The sequence below is a fragment of the Chroicocephalus ridibundus genome, chromosome 23, assembly GCF_963924245.1.
Source record: "Chroicocephalus ridibundus chromosome 23, bChrRid1.1, whole genome shotgun sequence".
Classification (NCBI taxonomy): domain Eukaryota; kingdom Metazoa; phylum Chordata; class Aves; order Charadriiformes; family Laridae; genus Chroicocephalus; species Chroicocephalus ridibundus.
In genome coordinates, this window is record NC_086306.1 from 3,383,405 (window position 1) to 3,405,811 (window position 22,407).

General features: G+C 40.8%; 1 protein-coding gene across 4 annotated transcripts in view; it reads right to left on the reverse strand.

Moving 5' to 3' along the window:
- Nucleotides 1–7,284: 7,284 nt before the first annotated feature.
- The window catches only part of PPP2R2A (protein phosphatase 2 regulatory subunit Balpha), a 39,580-nt gene continuing 24,457 nt past the window's right edge, over nt 7,285–22,407 (reverse strand). For all 4 annotated transcript variants that reach the window (XM_063358568.1, XM_063358566.1, XM_063358569.1 and 1 more), the window contains exons 3-10: nt 16,618–16,715; nt 13,156–13,321; nt 12,480–12,592; nt 12,028–12,205; nt 10,921–11,085; nt 10,171–10,340; nt 9,317–9,408; nt 7,285–8,006 (exon numbers count right to left, since the gene is read on the reverse strand). In XM_063358568.1, the coding sequence (XP_063214638.1) occupies nt 7,727–8,006; nt 9,317–9,408; nt 10,171–10,340; nt 10,921–11,085; nt 12,028–12,205; nt 12,480–12,592; nt 13,156–13,321; nt 16,618–16,715 (1,262 nt within the window). In that variant the 3' untranslated portion in view covers nt 7,285–7,726. The remainder of the gene's footprint in view (nt 8,007–9,316; nt 9,409–10,170; nt 10,341–10,920; nt 11,086–12,027; nt 12,206–12,479; nt 12,593–13,155; nt 13,322–16,617; nt 16,716–22,407) is intronic.

Here is a 22,407-nt window from a genome sequence, read left to right on the forward strand (position 1 = left end):
CTCCCGCCCTCGCGGGGCTGCGCATGCGCCACCCACCCCGCCGCGCGTGCCGCGCACCATGGAGCTCACCGTGCCGGAGCACGTCCCGCCGCTGCCGCCGCGCGTGCGCGGGGCTGTGAGGGGACAGGGGCGGGACGCGCCTCGGAGGCCCCGCATCGACTCGTAGAATGGTTCGGGTTGGAAGGAACCTTAAAGCCTATCCAGTGCCACCCCCTGCGCTGGGGCAGAGACACCTCCCACCAGCCCAGGTTGCTCCAAGCCCCATCCAGCCTGGCTTGAACACCTCCAGGGATGGGGCAGCCACAGCTTCATTGGGCAGCCTGGGCCAGGGGCTCACCACCCACACGGTAAAGAATTTCTTCATAATATCTACTCTAAATCTCCCCTCTTTCAATTTAGAACCATTCTTCCTCATCCTGTCACTCCACGCCCTGATCCAGAGTCCCTCCCCATGATCTCCTGGAGCCCCTTCAGGGACTGGAAGGGCCTCTGAGGCCTCCTTGGAGCCTTCTCTTCTCCAGGCTGAACCCCCCCAGCTCTCTCAGCCTGTCCTCCCAGCAGAGGGGCTCCAGCCCTCCCAGCATCTCCGGGGCCTCCTCTGGCCCTGCTCCAACAGCTCCGTGTCCTTCTGCTGTTGGTGCCCCAGCGCTGGAGGCAGCACTGCAGGGAGGTCTCACAGAGTAGAGCAGAGGGGCAGAATCCCCCCCTGGCCCTGCTGCCCACGCTGCTGGGGATGCAGCGCAGGCGGAGGGGGGGTTCTGGGCTGCCAGTGCATGTTGCTGAGGCATGTTGAGTTTCTCATCCACCAACACCCCCAAGTCCTTCTCCTCAGGGCTGCTCTCAGTCCATTCTCCACCCCACCTGGCTTGGTGCTTGGGATTGCCCGGACCCATGTGAAGGACCTTGCACTTGGCCCGGTTGAACTTCATGAGGCTGGCATGGGCCCACCACTCAAGCCTGCCCAGGTCCCTCTGGATGGCATCTAGAGGGCACCTGGCCCTCCCCACATGGGTCTTTGCATCTCATCGGACATCACCTATCCTGTCCTGCTTCCAGAGAGGACGGGATCAGCCTTCGCAGCTCTGTGCTGTCAACCTGTATCACCATACCCATTGGGCCTCCAGCTCAGAGGTTTCCTCATGAGGGATTGGAGCAAATCGTCCTTCCTGAGCGCAACGGGCGTGAGGTAACCTGTCCGACCTGCACGCCGCAATGGTATGAGGCTCCCAACACTTCTTTCCCCACTCATCAGCTTTGTTTTGGCCTTAGGTAATTTTAAGCCAAGTAGTAGGTCTGTGAAATATAGTTAAGACACCCTAAAAGAACCAGTGGTTTTAAGATTAAAAGTAATACCCATCTGAAATTATAGTGTTTAGCAGACAAACCGAGCTCGTGCATGGCAGGTTTTTTTTAATTACTGGCAGACAGTTAAGATAGAGAAGATGGCATCTGTGTAACAAAATGGGACTTGTTCTTAACTGGTACGCAAAAGTATAGCTGTAAAAAGTGAAATTATTAGTGTGCGCCAGAGGTGCCTTTCAGTATGAAAATGAAGATGCAACCTCAGGCTATTTATGCACATACTGCTGTGCTGAGAATGGGAGTAACTCTCAATTTCCATGGGAGAGACTTTCAAATGCAGAGATACAAACATCAACATTACCCTGCTGAGTTTTCTTCAGTCGTAACATGAGTAGCTTCTGCACCAATTATCTATTCTAAGTTGCTTGCATGAAATGAACATATATAGAAAATAAGGTTCTATTAAATTATTAATTTCAAGATAAGAGTCAGTTTTATCTTGAAAATCAAGTAAATCTATTCCTCAAGGCAGAGCGACTTTTCATAGATGTTTGGTATGGTGGTTAGCAGAGCCTTTACTAGGATTCTTCTGTTACTAATCTAATTTTTCACTCACATTCTCTAATAAAAAGAACCAGTGAGACTAACTTTCTCACAGATGGTTGTTTAATTCACCTTCACAGCTTGAGAAATCATCTTTACTAACTTCATTCTATTTGACAACACTTAAACTTCAAGGTTTATTTTGAGGCCTAGTCTTTATGGTGGAACTTTATAACGTAAGTCCCATCTCACACACACACATATATATATATATATGAGCATTTTGCTTCCCAACAGCAGTAAAGGAGCCTTTTACATCATAAACCTCTCCCATCAGCAGCCACGAGAACATAATTATTTCTTTTTATATTACTGTACCCACAGTAGGAGTTCAGTAACTAATACCATCAGAGACTGAAGTCACACGGATACATTTCCAGTAGTGTTCTTTATTTGTTATCTCCTCATTACATATGCAAAGAAATAACTTTTTTTTTTTCTGTTTGTGTCAGAACTATTTCAAGCTAGAGAAAAGCCTGTATGTACAACTGTCACAATTGTCCCATACTAGAATACCGGTTTCAAATGTTTTTCATCCTCTATTCATCTGTGCTATTTTGACAAGTGTCCAAATACTGAAGTGTGGACATTTGAAATCCACCTTTTGTAACGCTGACCTTTCTTACCAAATTGACTACGTAGCCTGTGTGACTATCCAATGTCTAATCTTGTAGAAAATCTGGATGTCCCAGGGATATCACTGGAACAGAATTAGCTACATGTAGTAGAAAGAAAGCAGTAATTTAAATAATTCAATAAAACAGCTGTTTACAGGTAGAAGGGCCGCAGATACATTCTAGACTGGAATCAGAACAATGAGCTATTTCTGATTTTGAATAGAAAAGTAGCCCTATCCTACTTTGGAACCCTAACAATCGCAGGCTAGCATCATGAGTATTTGTCATCTCCATCATTCAGGAAGCATCTGCCATAATACTTGTGGCATGAATATTTATCAGTAAAGTGGGACTATTAAAACTTCTGAGTCAGAAATAAATTGATCAAGATTATAGAGTGAGTCAACGCAGAGCCAGAAATAGCATTCACAAGTCCTGACTTTCAGCCCTGTGCTCTAACCATTACACAGGTTCCTTAAGGCAGTTGAATGATGTAATTAATGTTTGTAAAGTAATTTGAATCCTTGGATGGAAAAGGCTATGACAATAGCAAGGTTGGAGGGACAGAAAAACCACACGTTAATAGAAGAGAAACAATGGCCATAAGCTTCTGGGAAACGCCTTTTGTACTGAAGTACAATAAAAAGGTTTTTCTTCTAGAAAGTTATAGAAAGCCTTTAAGGTGACTGAAATTGAAGAAGTAACAACACACCTGATGGATCTCAAAGAGCTGAGCCAAACCCCATTGTTTTATTCTCATGGTTCCAAGGTGGTGTCAAAGTTTGAAGCAGTTTAACTAAAGAATGATCTAAAGTGTTAAACATGCTATGCTTACTTTTATTTCTTCATTTAGTACTTCTGTGCTCCAAATTTTTAAAAAAATGCTAACCTGTTGCCACGATGGATGCCAGTCTTTTCCCTGGACACCTTAGCTGGTTTCTTTATGCTGGAGACAGTGATGATGTGTACTGGAAACGCTTTTCTTGTAATTTATATTTAGCAGCAACTGATCAAACATACAGTCCGTGTAGGCGACTGGCCATTCCAAAGATGGGTTCGAGGGATAGTCCCAACATCTAACCTTGAGCCCTTGCATTTTTGAAGCACCCACCTCTCGTTGGTGACATTTTGCCTCCTAGTGGCAAACAGAGACACACAAAAACCCGCATCAGAAATAACTGAGTGCTGTTTTCTTGTAAAAGAGAAACAATAGATTATTTGCAAAAGGTTGGGATTATTAAAATTCAAGGGTAAATTGTGTAGAGAAAGGGAATTCACGGTGTTTCTTAGTCTCTCAAGCTGTATCACAGTAGGAAGAAACACTTCCTGTTTTTACTCCAGCCACTGCTATCGCTTTTTTCCACTGCTTTTTTTTTACATGCCCAAACCTTTCTATACCAGGTGAAATAAGATGTTTGCTCTTCGCAAACATACAAATCACTCAAGACACCGACAGCCATTACACAGCACCTCACTTCCAGCACACCTCTCCCCACCCCAATTTCATACACCAATCCTTTGGTTTACAGCCGATTACATGGGAAAGGGCAAAAGGAAACATCTTTTTTTTGATTAGTCAGAAGTGTACATTGTGAATGGGGAGGCCATACTGCTTTCTACAGCCTGAGATGAAGAGCTAAAGACCAGTGCGCAGGAAATCACTTCCTAGCTATGTCATGCCCAAGAACAACCAATTCCAGAGCTGCCAGTAAAAAGTAGTCAAAATATTAGTATTCCATCATCCAGCAGCCCCTCTGCAAGAGGGGGAAAAAGTACAGCTTTCTGCTTATCAGCACTAACGGAGCTTTTGCCAATCAGTCTGAGAATAAAAGAATACGTATTCAAATAATAAATGCTGGAGTGGAAGTTACAGCCCTGCCTCAACAGTAAGGGCAAGCAGAATGTTGCTGCATATTCAACATGTTTTCAAGGCAGCAGATGCTTCTCAGCAGGAAAACAGTGAAGGAACTCCAGCCAGAGAACTTGCCTACACCTCAGCATTGTACCAGCCCAATAACCAACTTACGCTGAGTGTTGTCAGCAACAGTGTCACTGTGGTTCAGAGCGTGGTTGTAGTTTTGCAGATACTGACCACTGAAGCGGTAGTGCTTGGCATTTAGGTAGCATCACTGGCTTCAAGGTAAGACACAAGGGAACAGAACTCCTTTTCTGTATGTCATCTGGTATTCAAGGACTGAGAATTGAGAATTTGCATTGGTTTCACTGGGCACTGGAAGAGACCACTAGAATGGAGTGGCTGCTTTTCGGTAACTGTGCGTGTTGGTGGAGGGCAGCATTACCCCAGCACCGGGCAGGCTGTCCAGGATAAGGCCCAGAAATAGCAACGCAGAAGCTAGCAGAATGGGCTTCCGTTCAACAGGCAGCAGGGAAGAGATCAGTAATTGCAAAAATTGCCATAAATAGAGAAAGAGAGATGGACAGGAAAGAGGATAAAAAGCAACCTGACAAAATATATTCTATGCATACTTTTATTAATAAAATATAAGATTTACAGCATATGTCAATGGACAGTGTGCTTAGAGAATTATCTAGTTGAATAGTATGACACCAAAGTCAGTAGCTGGTTTTGGTGAGGATAAAAATCAAACCTCAGATGACATGCTAGGGATCACCGCTACTGATAAAACCAAAAATCTTCCCCCGAACTATCTTTAAAACCCTCGATTCCATCCCAACATGCACAGCTGAGGTCCGAGAGGCAGTTTCGCTTGAATGTAGTATTGCTAGAAGGCTGCGCTTTGTTGTATGTGAAATCTACCTGTCCAGTTCTGTGTCGTCTTCACATCCTCACTTCCTTTTGTGTCTGTGCTAAGCAACTTCTCAGGTATTCAGTGCATCATTCGGGATATACGGATACACACAAGAGCAGCAGTCTTGACACCAGGACCCCCAGTCTTCCCCAAACAGCAGTCATTAAACCTACTCCGTTCTTCACAAAATGGAGATGAATTGTACCAGCTCTGATGCAAAAGAAGCGTCCAATTACCTCTGTGCCCTTGCGATAAGGTAAAGAATAAACCTTTTGGCCCTGATCCTGTAAACACCTATACACATGATTAATGTTACTCAACACGCTGTTTCCTTAACTATTAGCAAGTGTAGTCATTTGAGTAAAATTAGTCACATGCTATGTAAGGAGGAGTAGGGCCTATTAGTTTATTCACCCATTGGAGAACAGCTGCTGTCCCTGGGGCAGTTAATTTTTTTTTTTACAAGGCTAACAGGTGAAAAAAAAAGTAAAATCCTTACAAAGGCTCATGGTCAGGCATGCATGTTACAAGACAAATACTGTATTTAAGAGAACCAGATCTAATAAATATTAGAATTTTTACATTTTCAAACCACTGCACAAGGACTTAAAGAAATTAAAGTATGATTGCAATAGTAGTCTTGTTAACAACCTCTAACCAGCCATAACTTTACAGCAGAAACAGTATCTTAGTTGATCAAATAATAGAGGCATTATAATAACTACCTATAACTAAGCCACAGAAGTAATTTAAATATAGGTAACCAAAAAAGTGAAAATTCTCCCAGTCAAGGTAAGTTCACTACAACTTTAAACTTCATTCTGAACATTTCCATGAAGGAAGAGTAAACCTAAATGCACAATCAGCAAAAGTATCCGGAGGTAAAAACTCATGAGCCTTATAAAGCATCAATATCTAGTTCATCTTTGGATAAGCCTTATTTGCTGAAGAGTTTAAATCTCTCAAATATCTATGAACACTTATTTCATGCAGCTTCTGTACTCCACGTATTTTTCTGATCGTTGCACCATTTAACATTTCTGTAAGTGCAATAATTTTGCAAAGCCAAAAGCCAGAAACACTTGCATGGTAAAACTACATTTCCACTCAGTTACTGATAGCAATAAAATACAGAAAATAGAGCATCTCAGAATGCAGTGTAGTAATTATCTGTGTAATCACTTGGTAGTTTGTACTACATAACATCACACTGCCAGACAAGAATTCAGACAACTTTTTAAAAAGCCACAGGGGACTTCGTACTCTAAACAAGGCATTAAAGGTATTGTATCCTAAAACAAGGCAATAAAGAAACCAGGACAAAACTAAACATTAAGACGGTAGTCCTGTAAAATGGATTTTAAAACCTGAAAATTCTATTCCCGTTCCAATTTAAGCAATAGTTTTTAAAAAAGAGCCTTCAAGGATACTGGAACAGTAACTGACCTGTTCAGATCACGGCAAAATCTGACAGCAGTTTATGGTTTTGACGTGGAAGTGGTCAGCGCATACTACGGCTGGTATTCTCATCATTCATGAATGAATGCAGATACTTGTGAAATCCCTCCCTCTCTTCATTCCCGTGAAAAATAATTAATACTGGTTAAAATCATTACAAAAAACATCATTTTATTTTCATGCATCTAAGGTAAAACACAGAGTATTTGTATAAAGAGGTAGATTAAAAAAAAGAAAACAGATTCTCCATTCTTTGTCACTTTTATTCAGTAGTTTGTTTGTTTTTTTTCCTTATTTTCTCTTTTTGGTGCCAGACATGGCAAGGAGTGATTACAGTCAACTGTTTATTAAAACATTTGTTGCAACACAGACCCCCTTTACCACTGACCCCAAACGGACCCATTTCATGTGCTTTATTTTGTTTTTTTGTTGGTTTTTTTTTTTTTCTATACACCACCACCAAGGCTAGGTGGAGGGGGATGAAAGGGAAAGGGGGAGTCCAGGAGGCCAGAAGGAGGAGGAATGCTACAAGCCACAGCAAGAATGAGCTGTATTTAATAAAAAAAGGGGGCCACGAATGATACAGTAATGAGTTACACAATTAAATCCCATAGCATGATTGAAGGCTTTCCCTGTGTTTGACGTCATCACAATGGAAGGCATAAAAAGTGGAGTAAACCGATGTTGATACAGTCCAATCTAGTCCATTAGGCAAGATGGTGCAAGTAGTCATTTAAATTAAAAAGTGCCCTATCCTCACCTAAATGGCTAGCAGACATGGAGAAGAACGCAGTGACAGATCAACAGAGCTTTCTCCATGTAGCTATAAAAGTGTGTTGTCATATGGCACATTTTTAAACACTGGAAAGGGGTGCCACAATGGACCTCTCATTCTCTTTCGTTTACAGGTACAAATGCTAGATTCAACTATTTCAACTATGCAGGAAGTGGACTCTTCAGTTAGGAATGCCAACCCTAATTCATTTTGTCTTGAAATATATACAAGTTGTTTGTAGTAGCTACAGCAATGATGTTTTCCTTGGGATGCCAGGCTGTGTGTAGAATCTTCTTGTTGAAGTCTAGGCTGTCAACACTGATTTCATCCTTCTTTCGCTTACCACTTGCGCATACTTTACGTGGCTTCAAAACGGTACGGGGTTTATTGTTTTCCCGGGATGCCTCTAAAGTGATGTCTCGCTTTGTGTTTCTGTCAAACATTCTGAAGAAGTTGTTGTAAGATCCTGTCATGACAATGCTGCAGAGAGGGGGGAGGAAGAAAGTAACAGTTCTGTTGAAAATAACCTCTTTTTTTGACCCTCTTCAGGGTCCCAACTAAGATCATGCCTTATTATATGAGCAGAAAGCAGGCAGCCTGGCCCCTGCCACCTACAATCTAAAGCGAGACTACGGCATTCGAATGTTTTAAAAATTCAATTAAAAAAAGAGTATCTTTTTCCTTAACTGGACCTTTTAAGGTACACACTTTGTTACCTAAGCAATTCGAGTGTCATCATTCAAATTTGCTTGTGCACGCATGAGGAAGTGATCTACCGAAAGCCAAACAGATCGGATTTTTAGCCATGTAATTTTAGTTACACACAGGCTGCATGAATTTAGGTACTAACTAACATTTGTGATAATACCTTATAGGAGGTCCTTATCTTATATTAGTTTTTCAGTAAGACAAGTACATTTAGAAGTTTCCCTGTCCTTACTTCGTCTCAAAAAAAAAATTTGAGCAGACAGATACAGAGTTAAAAAAAAAAAACCAACCACCAAAACAACCAAAACTATGCCTGACAATGCTAATAGGGATACAATGAGCTGATTTAGATCTCGCAAATAAGCAGTTAATGACATGATTAACACAAAAGCAGTAGCTGTCTTAAGCGGTATTATTGGCTAGTCAACCATGCCCGAGTGAGGCAAACTCGACAACTCACTGTAAGAAAGAAAATCCCTAGAAGGTTTTTCCCCAAGTGTTCTACCTTGTGACAAAGCAACTTAAACAGAAAACACACGCAGAGGCTCCCCAACAGCCCTGGTGTGGTTTCTTACAGGTACAGTATCCATCAGACAACAGGGTTTGAGTACACGGGTATTATTCCCATACGAATCATGCCAAAGTCAGATCATCACAGGTGACACGGGGTGTGGGGGGGAACAAACCCAAAAAGATGAACACTGGGGATAATAAACCTAGTAGTGGATTAAGGTATTGCTAGTATTTCACCAGTTAAAGTTTGCAGACAACCATCTCTAATCTTACTGCTTTGCCCATCTCTCCATTAATATTTCATTCTGGCAAAGTGACAAAAGTCAATTTCTAGTCAAATTCTACATCACTTTGGTACCCTAAGGCAATTCTCTATAATCCTATGCTGCAACTTCAAGGGTTAAGAGCTAATACACATACGCTAAAGTCTACTGAAGTACTAAAATATTACCCAAGCCAGTCCCTGAATAAAACCAGACAGATACTTGAGGTCATGCTTCAAGTTGCCCATTTTAAGAATAATTTGGAAAAGGTCTTAAGTGTGTATATAGGAGAAGAATTAAACTTGCCTGTCTGATCCATTCCAACAGCATTCAAATTTGTCAAAAATGCAATCGTTCTCATACAGTGAGCAAAGTTTACTTCTGAGGTATTCATGCACCTGGAAAAAAATAAGTTAGATAAACTGAATGAACTCGCATACCTGAAAAATAACCTTCGTAGATTCTGTTCCAGAAGTAATTAAGTGTGTGACAGTGCTTACACCCTACCCACAGGAGCACACACAGCTCCCTCCTCTGACTGCATGGATAAAGAGCAAAATTCATAGATGCATAAATTAACGTATTCCGCTCTACAGAGATTTCAAATGAATGCAAATAGCAGCAAGTCACTTGGGGTGGGGAGAGAGACATCTCCCCAAACTCAGCCATTCTTCAGAACGCTTGCTCTCTCTGAGCAGTTGTCATACCCTCACTACCCTTTTAGATATCTGAAAAGACTTATCAGACTTTGCTTATTGCTAAAAATCATGCCTTTGTGGCTGATCTTCCTCTTGCGTATGATGAAGAGGATCCCTTTGCAAGTTTTCTTAGGAAGAAAACACCACAGCAATTTTCAGGGCCAGCTAAAACCATTTTCTGCAAAGGAACTATTTTACCTCCTATTCTCTCCAGGAGAAAACAGGAGAATATAAAGCCAACTGAAGACCCTGAGAGAGATGTGCTACCTCATGGCTGAAGATTACCTTTCCACACTTCCATTGTGTAAGGGGGAGGCTTTTTCATACCCAAATGTGGTTTTGGGTTCTGCAAACAGCAAGATCCTTTAGCACTTGTGTGGAACCCACAAATCTCATTGATGCTTTGCTTTGGACATAGTGATCTATAGACAAAAATTTAACTGCCACATCAAGACTATTTACCTGGTATGTTTCCACAGGTCTGTTTTCCATATTTAAATCCCAGATCTTCACTGACAGGTAATCTCTAGTCATCATATATCGACCACTATGGCTAAATTTGACATCAGATATGGAAGAGATGATTTCAGAGAAAAATGATCTGTTGCTAGGGTCTTCTGGTTCTTCAAACACTGTATAAAAAGAAGACAGGCATTTCAAGCTGTAAGTTTATGCCTCTTCCAATACAAGATACACCCAAATTAGGTTAACATTTTCTCAATAAACTTGCCACATCGGGCTAGTCTGCCCACACTCTATACAATGACTTTCAGCAAGAAAGCCTTATAACACAATTGCCATACTCTGAAATATTTTATTTCCATAGCAAGTCAAGGTCAGCTTCTAAATAAGAGAACTACTCGCGAATATTCAGAGTCTTCATTCCCACACGTAAGATATCAAGCACCAATTACAGACCAAACTCAACTCGCGTTTGACCTCCTGAAGTCTGCAGAAAGCCATTCCGAGTCCTGTTGTCCAGGCAGGCTCCCCAGCTTAAGTTGCTAATAATTTTATTCACTACTTTTACTACTAATCTTAAGATTCATTTAGATTTTAGGTTTTAGATCTATTCTATATACTACAGAAATCCAATACAAACATCTACACGCACGCTTTGGTGTTTAATAGATTCTTATTGAGTGCTTGGTTTCATCTAACAGCAAGACACCATATTCCACAAAGAGCCAATAAATGCAGGACAGAACTTACACTTTGAGTGTCTGTCACAGAGTGCTGATGCTCTCATATCACAGAGACGAATCGTTCCTTTACTGCTGCTGTACACAAATGTATTACAGCTGTTTGGGTGGAACTCTGCCGCTGTTATCACCTCTGTGAGCTCTTCCATGTTGGCAGGCTTAATATCTACAATATCTACAGCATTTTGTTAAGAAATTTTCTCCAGTTTTCATTACATATTTTTCAGCTTTGAATGTATTCAGCAACGCTTCTTCCATTGACCAAAGTACATCTGAAATAGCCAAACAGAATTAAAACAAGCCCATAAAAGCAAAATAATGCTTGACATTTGGAAGCAGGGCTAGACTTCCACGCCAGACTGTGGAAACCAGTCAAAAAATGGATAAAAGTTAATTTTAAGTTCCACAGTTTGTCTAGAAAGCAAGACCGTAACACTGCATTCTGTATGAGCTTGAAGTTAATTCTTGTAACAGCACAAGCCTGCTTAATTTTTTGCTCCACTTCAGCGGTAATTAATTCGACACTACATAGATGTCACCCAAGTTTTTTCACATAGAACTTTATTTTGCTTAAATACTAATTACACTGCTACACTATAAAGAAGGCGATTTCTTTATGTGTGATTTCTGCTCAGGATCCTGCTCATTTGCCCACAAATCTGTGCTCCCAACAGTAGGACTGAATGCATATTTCTGGGATCCTGCTGCCTGCGACATTTGTAGGTGCACATGCGAGAGGGGCAGATGGTTGGGTTAGAAGGTAAAAAAAAAAAAATGAACACTGTTGAGATAAGGATGGTACTTCTGACTTGCTTCTTACCGCAAGTCAAGAAAATTTTCACAAGGTACTTTACTGTAATGCTGCCTTCCACGATTGCTCATCTCGCTTGAAACTTTAAGCTTTTTTGGTTTTCACCAGGCAAATGACTGCTTCTCATATATTGCTCATGCTGAGCTACCTCTCCAGAAGTAAAAGCCTTTACAACCACCAGGGAGAAATAACCAGGATAGGGAGAAACATCCTATACAAAACGTTTCCCATGAAAGGAAATAAAACCCAACAGTTTTGTTACAACCTAACTGCTCCCATCATACAAAACAATGCAAAAAAAGATACTAAAACTTCTGTCCGTAATTTCTAGGTGCCACAGGTTAATCCGCAAGTCATCTGCAGATAAGTACGTTTCATAATCGCTATTAATGGAGATGGAATTGATGTGATACGTGTGAGCATTGGCAAATATTCTTCGCGGACTAGCTTCAACCATGAGGTCCATGGGCCTGAATACTGGCACCTGCAAAATACAAAGCAATGGAGGTTTGAGACACACGTGTACTACAAATGCCCTGGCAGCCATAATCACAGCCCTTCGGTACACCAAGCTGATCAAAATATCTCAAAAATCACACCTCAGAAGTAAATGTATCTGCCAAGTGGCATCACAGAAAATGTAAAGTTCATAATCTGACGGGGCAGCTACTGAGCCACAGGCTAATCTGTATTCCAGGTGGGGAGGGAGAGGAGAAATCCCCTGAATGTGGCTAATTCACAGCGATGGAACTACTCACCCGTAGTGTTGTAACTGTAGTAGGATCCCTATACCGTCCATCTTCTTCCTTTAAATTATAGCCCTCTGGTCTTTTGTCCCTTTCACTGATTTTCCATAATTTTATTGTTTTATCTGAAATAACGCAGCCACAGTTAAAAATCAAAGCTCTAGCAAAGATACTAGTCGTCACAGTTGATGCACTTTAATGTGAAGCCTTCAAACAAGACAAGATCACCTACGTGTACCAAAAAAGACAAAAATACTGCTTGGAGAAAACAAGACAAGATAAAAAGCATTAAAAATACCTCCTCCACAATTTGTTCTTTTTATAAAAGTTATAGCAAGTTTCAGTTAGAATCAGGATTGTTATGAATGACTAATATAAGCTCTCACACGGTTAGTTACACGCATACGAAGGTAGTGAATGACAGCTTAGCTAAGCCCCTTTGCTATAAAGCAACCAAATCTGAAACAATATACCTGCCCGTGTTGTGGGGCTCTGCATCCAGGCAAGCCAGCACAGCTAAACGGCTTAACTCTTGCGTAGCCACATCCCTAGATACTTGCATTTTAAGCCAACTTGCTTCCAGCCTTTTCAAGGCGGAGAGGATTAGACAAACTCCTAATAATAAACCTATGTAACAATCAGTCGCCATGCAGAATTAACTATTAAGTCATATTAAGTCATAACTTACCATTTGTAGACAATAAAAACTGAGCAGCATTTTTCTGGGGTAACCACCTAATTTTGTTGATCTTCTCTTCAATTTCTAAACTTTTCAAGTAGTCAAACTCTGGTTCATGGCTTTGAAAGGTACTGTAAACATTGTATTCTCCCCTACTGTGAGACTGGGTTTTGTTCTAGAAAGAGAATTAAATGATCAAGATACATATGCAGTGTACAGAATGCTTTTCAAAGCTGCAGGCAGAAGCCAGAACTAGGTATTTACGCAGCAAGATATACAGTCAAACTGCTAATTAGCATAAGAATAGGTTAAGACTTCTACAGTCTATTGTTGCCTATGCCAGATTTGCCGTGAGTATCAACGCGCCTTATTTTAATGAGCCTGTAGGACAAAATGAGGATTATCTCTTTTGCAACAACTTTATTAGAATTTCTACTATTTTGGCTAAGAAAGGATCAGAGAAGAGACAGTTATTGCAGCAGCTTTTGATTCCTGAAGTCTCCAGAAACTCCCCTCAGCCACGTGAATAATACCTTCAGCAAGTTCTCAGGTTAATTCTGAGCAGTTGAACTTAAAAACTAACATTTTGTCTAATCATCCTAGGTGTGTTAAGTTTTGGGGGTTTTTTTGTTTTGTTTTAAAATCAAAAGGCTTCATCATTCCCTCATCTTTAGTTTTTCCATCTTTATTTTATAAGGAGAGTATTCCCCAAGAGAAACACAGAGCCACACAGACGGCAAATCTACTCTGTGGGTAAATTCTGATTGCCAGGCACACCGTGGGAATGCCACATCGCCTCTACATTTATACACGCAGCTCCGCTATTCTGCTTTATAACCTCCACATTCTCTGACACCTTCTAAACTGCTTAAGCAGCTTTTTCTTCCTCACTCTGGACATGAGGGGGGAAAAGAGCTTAACACCTCTGCTGAATACATCTTTGACATCAAAAGTCACGCCTGCAGTTAGCCTGTTCAGGATGGAACTGTTTGGAGAACCGAAAAACCTCCAAACTTGCATAATTCCACTTTCTACAAGCTGTTTTAGGCAGTGGCTTCCTAGCGCTAACATTGCACTGCATGTGCTGAACCTTAAATTCCCTCCAGTAGGTACGGTGGCAGAAAACAGTGCTCACTAGGTGGTACCTGAAATTAATTCAAGCTTAATTTTGTGATATATTCCTGTTGCACCCATTTCAAGAGGTTGCACCATTAGATGCCTTTCCTGTGATACGTTCTTGACTAGGGACTTTGCTCCTTCCTTCTCTTGTGTGTCTCACGTCCATCCATTCATCTCATCCCTTAATACCTCACTAAAACATGCTTCTTGATATGATCCTTGCTAGCCCACATTTGTCACATTCCTTGCATCATTTTCTCTTGCTTCACCCCCTTATATTAATAGCTGGCAGGAATTCTTACATTTTACAATAAGCTGGGAGGGAGGGAAAAGTGGAAAAAATGCTTAGAAATAAAATTTGGCACTAGAATATCGCACCACACCTCTCAATTATACTGGCTTCCCCACCCTACAGAACGGAAGGAACTTTGTTCTAAGTTTCGCTTAGGTCTAACAAGTTAAGCAGGGTCACTCCATACAACAGGCGACTGCTAAAGTAAATCTACTGTGCTTTAGGAAATGCTGGTCATGATTCGGGGAACTTTCCTTCAGTTCCATAATGTTTGAGTCTTAAATATACTTGTGTATTCTAGTAAAACTCTACAGGACTAGGATAATATATAAAAGCAATTACATGTGAAATCCATCCTTGGGATAAAAGCAAAATTTAAACCATGAGACCATCTCACGGCACGCAAAAAAAAAAAAAAATCAGAACAAGAAGAGGTGTTGGCCCAAGTGCCTTATGTTAAATTCCAATTTAGGTAATTACAGGCTGCCTACGCAAATTCCTCCTCCAGTTTCAATTAGACACAGTACTCATTTCCTGCCTGGTACTTATGCAATGGCACTTGCTCCGGTTGCAGAAGGGCTGCGCGTTCCCACCCAGAGGCGGCAGCCTTCTGGCAGTGGGAAAAGCTACGGGAGCGCATGTAGCTCCATACAGGGCGCTTGCGTTTTAGTGTTTGTCTTCCCGTACGTACAATCTGTAAAACACTCCGGAATGCAGTGCGATAGAAGGTGGTACATAAACCCAACTAAAACACTTAACTGTCTTTTAGATACCCTTACGTATAACACTTGCTCTAGACAGTAGTGCGTATGGCGTAACTAACTACTAATGCATTAGGGAATCAAGTCTCCATTGTTCATTCCCGAAACACCAAGGAGTCAAATTATCCAAAAATAATTCCGTGCAATTTAATTTGATGACCCAGGTGATTCTCACCGTAGTTAGACTCACGGATCGTAAGGATATGAGCCATGAGTTATGCATGAAAACCATAAGTAGCCATTTAAGGACAACTCACTTGAGAACAGGCAATTAGCCATTTAAGCTTTAAGCTACATTAAAGTAAAGGATCCTTAAAGGATGCAAGCTAAAAAAAGACTTTAAAAAAAAAAAAAACACCAAAAAACCTCACCCAAAACTGCAGGAATATTACAGTGAGGATACTCTACACACTATGTTCATGTCAGACTCTGGGCAAAGAAACCTGGGAAGAGGCCAGTCAGTCGGGAATATCCCACTAGATGGCACCAACTGACCACAGTGATTTATTCATAAAGGGAAGGTACCGCACCAAAACTGCCTGCCTGCCAGCAGAACGCAACTTCTTCAGGGGAACTGTGGAATTCTAAGGGTTTAGGAGTTTTAGAATTGCAATTGAATGAAAGGCTAAGGAAAGAAGCAGCAGCGTGACTTTTCTAGGCAGTGAGATGACAGAAACGCCTGAAATAAATTCTAACCAAGTTAACTCCTAACTGCGGCCTTAGTTAAAAATCAAGCGCTGCATCTCAGCTTTCCCACCTCGAACGGGGGAGTAGGAGCACTTTCCTGACATTGGAAGATTTGGCTATAGAATTCTGAAAAGACCAAAAGAACAAGTATAAAATTAAGAGATACCTTTGCTGCTATGATTCTATGATTTTACCTGATTGGTATCAGGATGGAAAAGGACATCTTAGGTCACAGTTACATACTCACTTAAGGGAAAACTTTTATTTCCCAAACTACAGTGAAATCTAAAATAATAATCACAGCCAAGCAGAGTAACTGTAAAACAACCAACTTCAGCTTCCCCACTGTCTTTTTGTGTCCTACCCCACTTTTTTATTTTCATTTAAACACTCTTTAGACCACAGCTAAAGAGCTTTTAAAGATAAATTAATTTCAAACAGTGTCACAAAGGTCTCAATAATTTCTTCACTCTTAAATGTCATTATTTTAATCACTTATTACACAGGCATGCACTTTGTGTGAAGTTTTTATGAAAGCATGCTCCTTTTCTTTAAGAAGAGAACAAATAGGACGAGAGAACGTGAAATACACTTGCAGTAGTTAGCACTCACCTCCTGCTCCTGTTGAAAGATGACAACTCTGCCTCCTTTGTCTCCTGTCGCTAACAACTCTCCAGAATGGTTAAATTCTACTGTAGAAATTATATCCGCTGCATAGGAACAAAAATAAACCCCACCAGTTAATAATTCTTCTAAATACTAAGCGGCCAAGAAAGCTATGATTGTAAGTAAAAAAGAAAATCGTACTTCCATTCAGTTTATTTATGTTATAAAATACAAATAGGAATTTTCTTAAAAATACAAAAGTATTTTTTTGAAGCTATACAATTGAAAAGCAGTTACTAGTTCACCGTGCCAGAGTTACAAATTCAGTGTTGTGCACTCAATTGTTTTTAAAGGTTATATATCATCACTGTTCTTCTGTTACGAGTGCTACTCTAGTCAGTATAGAAATGGATTTTCAGTATGTACTCTTAACAGCAGAGACCATGTACGTGCATATTCCTACCTTTATTTTCCCCGTTCTTTCTGATAGAAGGTTTAGAGACAGTCATTACCTATACGATCTCAAGGCCTTTTTTTATTATTCTTTATTAAGGACTCCATACACATTTGACAACTTAAGGGCAAAACGTATTAGGGTGGAGATGTTCAGACATCAGCGTCTAAGGAATGCAAGGATGTGGAACAAAAACAGCTACAGAAAATAGGAAATAAATTCTACAGACTGTTTCTAAAAAAACTGAGTGTCTCTTCTGACTGAGGAAGGTTTATATTAACACAAGTATTTTTTATATGGAGTGCTAACATTAAGTTGTGAACATACACTGACAAAAACCCTGTCGTACCTTGTATCAACTTGATGTGTTTACACAGCAAAAAGAAAAATGACAAATTCCGACCTAAGCTCAAGCACACCAATTCACTTCAAACACACACATGCCCCTCATACTTTCAAATAGCAGAATCAGAAGCCAAACAATTCTTTGAATGTCAACTTCAAATTGAAATATCACTACATAAACATAATTTTCTGCAGAAGTACCTACAGTTTTTCACATTTGCAAGTCTTTAGGCTGTTCACTTTCCCATCAGCCTAATGCAGATAAACAACGGACCCTCCTTTTCTATTGGATGGTTTCTTCTTCCTCTGTTTTAGAGTTAAAAAATGTCTGGTACCTGCTTTACAGACTGAAAGCAACCGCTAAACAATAGCTACTCGGTCCAAATTTCAGCAGACACTATTGTACAGCCTATCACGGAAGCTATCTTATCATAGACAGCAAAAGGGGTATTTCATTTTGAAGAAGTGAAACATGCAGGATTTTCCTCTTATTCATTTTAATGCCAAAATGAAACTTACATCATGCTCGGGTTGTCCCAAAGCCATGGGCGGTGGCCCCGAGGACACAGGCAAGCTGTTCTCCAATAACTGCATTACACAGCAGCTACGAGACGCAGCAACATCTGCCTGAAACCTGCACGGTGCAGAGACAGCCCTGACAAACAGGCCAAACTCCGCTGCAAAATCCTCATCCAGAGGCAAAAGATGCCGAGTCAGACTCTTGGCACGAACAAGTGTGTACAGCCCAGCTGTGTTTTCTAATATGCAGCACGAACAGCCGTATGACAAAGGATAAACGCAAGATTATCCTATCTCCATCGACCTCCCCTGCCGTGATTATCTGGCACTGCCGAAACACAAACAGGCTGAAACGTCTCAAGAACACGGCATTAAGGACGTAAATATGATGTAAGCTGGTATGTAGATAAACCAGGATCCAGACCACACATAGAAAAACCTTGATTTCAGTGCACGTCATTTTTATATTTTTTTTTTTTTCCTGGAAGGTAACGGTTACTTTAGCCATCCATTAGCATATTTGTGAACAGACGAAGTGATTTATCTCACGTCTGCAAGACTTACCACTGCATATCATTCAGATAAGAATATGGCATTCAATGTGTACCCTTCACAGGTGAACAGGGCATAAAGGTAACATACAATTAATCAAATCCAGTATGCAGAAAGAGTGAAGTGCAAACCAAGCAATCTAATTTTGACTGTTCTATACAATGCAAATCACGTTGTTATCCCATACAATGCAAACCACGTTGCTGTAATCCTCTAAAAGGAGGAGAGCTTAAGGAAGTCATCAATTAATTGAAGAAAAACAAGGTAACTCGCCTCTCAGTAGTGAGAGGTATACGGAATAATTACTATTTTGAAAAACATTGAGAGATTTAACACTGCAAGCTAAGCCAGTCTTAAACCAGAGAAGATGATACAGCAAGTTATCAGCAGCTCTAAATGTGTGCACATATGCGGAAGCAGAACAGCAAAGAAAAATTTGCCTCAAAAATCTTATATATCCATCTGAAAATAGATGGATAAATTCATCACAGTAGTTACTTGGTGAAAGTCACTTAAAAGTTTTACAAGGTCAAAAGCCTTAGACTCGAAGCCTTATGATTAGAACAAGCAGTAACAACAGCCAGAAATGCCATAAATTCAGGGATAAACCCTCCATTTTCTTAGGTCTGCTGATGTAACATATATTGTATTTATTAATTATACACGTCTCATGTATAGCAGAAATCTAAGCACTTTTCTGTAACAGTTCTTGACATTCTCGCTTTTTGCGATTTATTTTAACTTGCAAGATCATCCCAGCTTGACATGAGTGATCCCCAAGCTGACGCGAGCCCTGCTTTGTCTCTAGGCTCAACCGGGTGAAGGAACTCTCAGCACGACCATCCCCACACCTCCACAAAGTCCTGCAGCCCCATCAGCGGCGACAAGGGACTCCAAACCCTCCAGCGCCTGATCAACACTATGCAGAAGATCTTTTCAGGTACTTGGATCAATTTTAAATTAGAAACAAAACACATTCCTTAGCAGCAATCACAACAGAAAATTATTAATTAGTTTCTCAACTCGAGATACGTCTATAGAATCTGATGTGCCTTCTACACTGTAATCTTGGACTGCTCCCTTTCCAAGGACAAAACAAACGTGCTAAAAAAGTAGGCGGAAAAATGATTTCTGCTTAACTAGTCCCAAAATAGGGCTGAGAGGCATATTTTATACAAAAATCAGTACTGGAGACCAAAGCATCCAATCACACATTTTAAATCCAGTAACTCACCGTTACGAATACCGTATTCCCATACCTTGGTCAAAGAAAGAGACAGACATGAAGGCACTGGTGTTGAACTGGGCGGATTTAATAGTGTTTGAGAATTGACAGGGGAAGCATTTCATCTTCCGCAGTGCACTGATTCGCTTGTGTATTTTCATCTGTATTAACACCCTCGTTGCCAAATAAAAATCAGTGTTATCCTTTCCTTTTCAGACGGTAACTCTAATTCCTGTGAGAGTTACACGTAGGGTTATTTTAGTCCTTCAGCGCTGCAACGAGCAAAAGAGCATCTACAGAAGGCGCTGCCTTCTCCCTGCCTCCTCCCTTTTTTGCATGCTATTTTTGCTAGAGTCTCTAGGTGGGAGTCTTGCAAACACGGAGGGCTGCTCTCACTGCCCAGGAGCTCGTAAATGATTCCGACTATCTGCAAAGGGCACTAGCGAGGAATTCCTGCGGGAGAAGCAGATGTACAGGTGCTCTATTGTCACCAACAGCTTTTGGAAATAGGATGCGTTCTGTTGTTTACCACTGAACTCACTTCAATGCCCTCCTCTTCAAGCACCAGTATCAGAGATAAATAACCACCAAACCCTTATCTGCTAACCACACCCCTCCCAGGATACAGTTATCAGCATTATCTGATAATACACCGCCACAAAGTTACCCGTGCCTTGAGAGACCACATTTGTCTCTCTCTTCACCCTGAGCATTTTGAGATGTCTTTGACACCAAAATGAAATGTGACATTTCAAGTGCTGAGATTTTAAAACGCTACAGGGCAACATCAAACACACAAGATGAAGACATCATTCTCACAAAAGCAAAAAATAGGACAGAAACGCGTATCTGCATTCCTGTAGTGTACCTGCAATACCTGTACTAAGTTTCTCCCTCTTGCATAACTTGCAATAGGCAGCTCAGGGTTACCATATACGATTGTCCTTTAGTTCCACTTCAATGTCCCTTCATATATAGTTATTGTTGACACTGTAGAAACACTTCTGAGACCACTGAATACTTCCAAGTAATGTTTTTCAGTGATCAGAAAGCAAAGGGGTCGGGGGATCAACCAGAAAAAACCCCAAACCTAGAAAATTACCTCCACAACCTGAAGTCCACTTACTGTCACTGCACACGGCCATCACCAAGGGAAAGTGTTTTGCAGCAGGTTGAGTGAAATGTTGTGAGTCAAACACAGAACTACTGTACAGTTGTATCCCTACCTCAAAGAAACAAAACACGCAAAAGCCAAACCAAGCCAAGGATCTGAAAAATCCCACCAAACTGTCAGGAGAAGCTTCTGGTCCCTGAGCTATCAGCACAGGCCACCAGGGCAGAGTCTGCTGTCCCAGGAGTCCTCAAAACCTCCAGACAGTCCTCCCACATCAGCAGCTACAATCCAGTTTCTTGCAGCTGCTGTCAAGACTGCTTTTTCTTCTGCGCATGATCTTTATTTTTCAGAACCTGCTTTAAGCTTTTTACGTATTGCTTTAACGATACATCTTCACTTCAAGTGCTCCAATAGAAATCAAAGCCACCCAAGGGCTGGACGCTTATCTTCACTACGTTCAAGTAAGACTACCTTTTCCCAGGGTAGACAGAGACAGGAATCTGAAGAACCAAAGGAATCAAAAGAAGGTGTCCAGCTTGGACAGGGAACGAGGCGGGGGGGAAAGACATTTATCACCAAGTTTTGATGATGCTTCAAGTAACGTGGTCGCAGTTCACCATGTGAAAGGGAGACACACCAGAAGCTCCCAAGTAATTCTTAACCAGTGGCCACTTGTTAACCAGAACAGGCACTCAATGCAAACTTAACTTGCTTCCTAGTGGGCTTCTGAAGATAATAATCACGATTTCAGAATTTTTCCTCAGTATTTATTACACCAACTTTTGCTGTTTTGAGTAATTGACCTGTTGTGTCAGACAGGATTCAGACAGTTTGAAAAACTGAGGCTCTGGGCCAGTGCATTTATGAAAGATGAGCAGTTCAAATGAAAATAGGCAGGCTAGACTTTTCAAAAACAGATGAATAAAGGAATCCAACATCTCAAATGCCTTTTCCCCTTTTAAAAGAAATAAATGTTTGAAATAAGAAAACCTCAATGACTGATATTGAAAAAACAAAATCATTTTCACACTTTGGGGGCCTTCCACATTTCCCAGTGAATGCTGAACAAGAACCACGCATGCATTATCACCAGCAAGCTTCCTGAATATTATAGAAAGGGTCATGCTGAAGTCTTACCACTGTCAACAAGTCTATGGAATAAGGGAATAAATCAAGCTTTATCAGTCCAAACAAGCAAAAAAAAAAAAAAAAAAGCTGTAATCCAATGACTTAGTTCCAGAAGGCCCATTATGAACCTGAAAAGCAATTCTGTATTAAGTTTGTTTCCAATAATAGAATAAAAGGTATTTTATTAGTACAGAAGAGGCTATCTATTTTCATGTACCATGAACTTTATATAAACTCTGCTTATAAAACATGCTTGGTAGGCAAAACATGTCACCTACTCTACAGCAGCAAGTCAATCATGGCAGCGAACAAAGAGATTCTTTATTTCACCAGACCTAAAAGGTTTCTGTGCAAGTTTTTGGAATCACGTTGATCTGCTGCCTAAGCAGAGAGCAAGTAAATCAGTATGTTTACACAAGTGGAGCAATCTCCTGATGTTTCCAAGGACTGAACAAAGAA